General features: G+C 17.6%; 1 protein-coding gene across 1 annotated transcript in view; it reads left to right on the top strand.

Annotated features, from left to right (window-relative positions):
- Positions 1-1097, top strand: part of LOC102673108 (lysosome-associated membrane glycoprotein 1) — a 5760-nt gene extending 4663 nt beyond the window's left edge. Inside the window, exons 4-5 of the mRNA XM_006615877.2 lie at positions 225-413; positions 665-1097. Of these exons, the coding sequence (XP_006615940.1) occupies positions 225-413; positions 665-804 (329 nt within the window). The 3' untranslated portion in view covers positions 805-1097. The remainder of the gene's footprint in view (positions 1-224; positions 414-664) is intronic.
- Positions 1098-1754: the final 657 nt, after the last annotated feature.

The raw sequence follows: 1754 nt of genomic DNA, 5'->3' as shown, positions 1-1754 counted from the left end.
AAATCTTTTTTTTAAATTATAATATTTTAAATGAAAAATATTAAAAAGGAATATTTTATATTTTATAATATTAATCAATAGTTATTGTTAAATATTCAATATTTCGTAAAATTTAATGAAAACTTATATAAATAACAAATATTTTATTATATAATTTTATTATAATTTTATTATTATATATTTTTATTATATTTTAATATGTAATTATATATTCTTCTTAATAGATGGATCAGTATCTTTAGTACATGAAACACCTGATTTTGAAGTTAGACTATCCAATTCTTATAGATGTTTAAAACAACAAACACTCAACTTAAAACAGAATAATAGTAATGAGACATCTGGCTATTTAATTGTATCAGGACTTCAATTTCAAGCATTCAAAGTTGATAATTCTACTGTGTTTGGTTTAGGTAATGAGTTCAATATTCAATATAATTGTATTGTATTTAAAAAATTAATTTTTATATTTGTACTATACATTTAAATATACTTTTTTAATTTTTTAATTTATATAAAAAAGTAAGCAATATTACTATTATGTCATAGTTTATTAATTTTAAATTTTAAATTTTATCTAATTTCTAATTTATAGGTAATGAAAATGTAAAAATTTAATTAAATCAATAATATTTATTAATAATTATTTATTATTATTTTACAGCCAAAGATTGCGCTTTTGATACTCCAGACGTCGTACCAATAGCTGTAGGCTGTGCACTGGCAGGATTAGTGATTATAGTATTGATCGCGTACTTGATTGGTCGTCGTCGAAATCAAGCTCATGGCTATCTTAGTATGTAATATTAATGTTTTTTTATTTTTAATTTTTTTCGTTGATTCAGTGAAAATTTCATTATTTAGTTTATATAATGTATTATAATGTTAGCTGCAAAACTTAAAAGAAGATATTTGCCAAAAATCATATATTAAAAATTGCAACACGAACTTTTAAAAATATAATTAACAGAAAAATAAAGATATATAAAATTTATAATTTTATTACATTATGTTCAAAATCATGTATGATGTCTCTGAATTATAAAACATTTTATTTACATATTCAAGTAATAAAATAATACAATATATAACGTATAAACTATTATTATTATTATTATCCCGATTTTCATCACTATTGATTTAATTCATCACTAAAATTGAATCATGTTGCTAAGAATTGTCAAATTTGCAAAAATCTAAACTCAACTGTATAATAAAAAATTTTATAAAATGCTTAATTGGTTGCTAAAGTATGAATGAATGAAATAAATGCAATGTTTCTATTTTTATGATTAATAAATTGTCTTAAATGATTATTAATTATTAATATTAATTTAAAAATTATATATTTATCATTGTATTATCATTATATTAATTTATTATTATATATTTAATCAAAAAGTTTTTTTAGTAGAAATTTTTTTTATTTCAAGATAATTTATTGAATTGTCAATGCATATTTAAAATTTTTTTTTTATCTATAATCTATATGTTATATCTATAATTCTAAGAGAATTTTACTCAAAAATCAACCATTATGAATTTTCTTGTTTATATATTTTTCTAATTTATATTTAGAAATTATATTTTTCTAATTTTTCAATCAATAGTGTAAATATTAAAATTATAGTATATAAATTATAGTGTAAATAAAAAAGAAAATTAAATATTTTTTAAATTAAATATTTTATAAAATTGCCTTTTCTTCAAGTTTATATAGGTTTTTATGCTAAATCTTGATTTGTATCAATATT

Source organism: Apis dorsata, unplaced genomic scaffold (assembly GCF_000469605.1).
Source record: "Apis dorsata unplaced genomic scaffold, Apis dorsata 1.3 scaffold_247, whole genome shotgun sequence".
Taxonomy (NCBI): domain Eukaryota; kingdom Metazoa; phylum Arthropoda; class Insecta; order Hymenoptera; family Apidae; genus Apis; species Apis dorsata.
The sequence above is the reverse complement of the archived record's forward strand: the minus strand, read 5'-3'. Positions and strand labels throughout refer to the sequence as shown.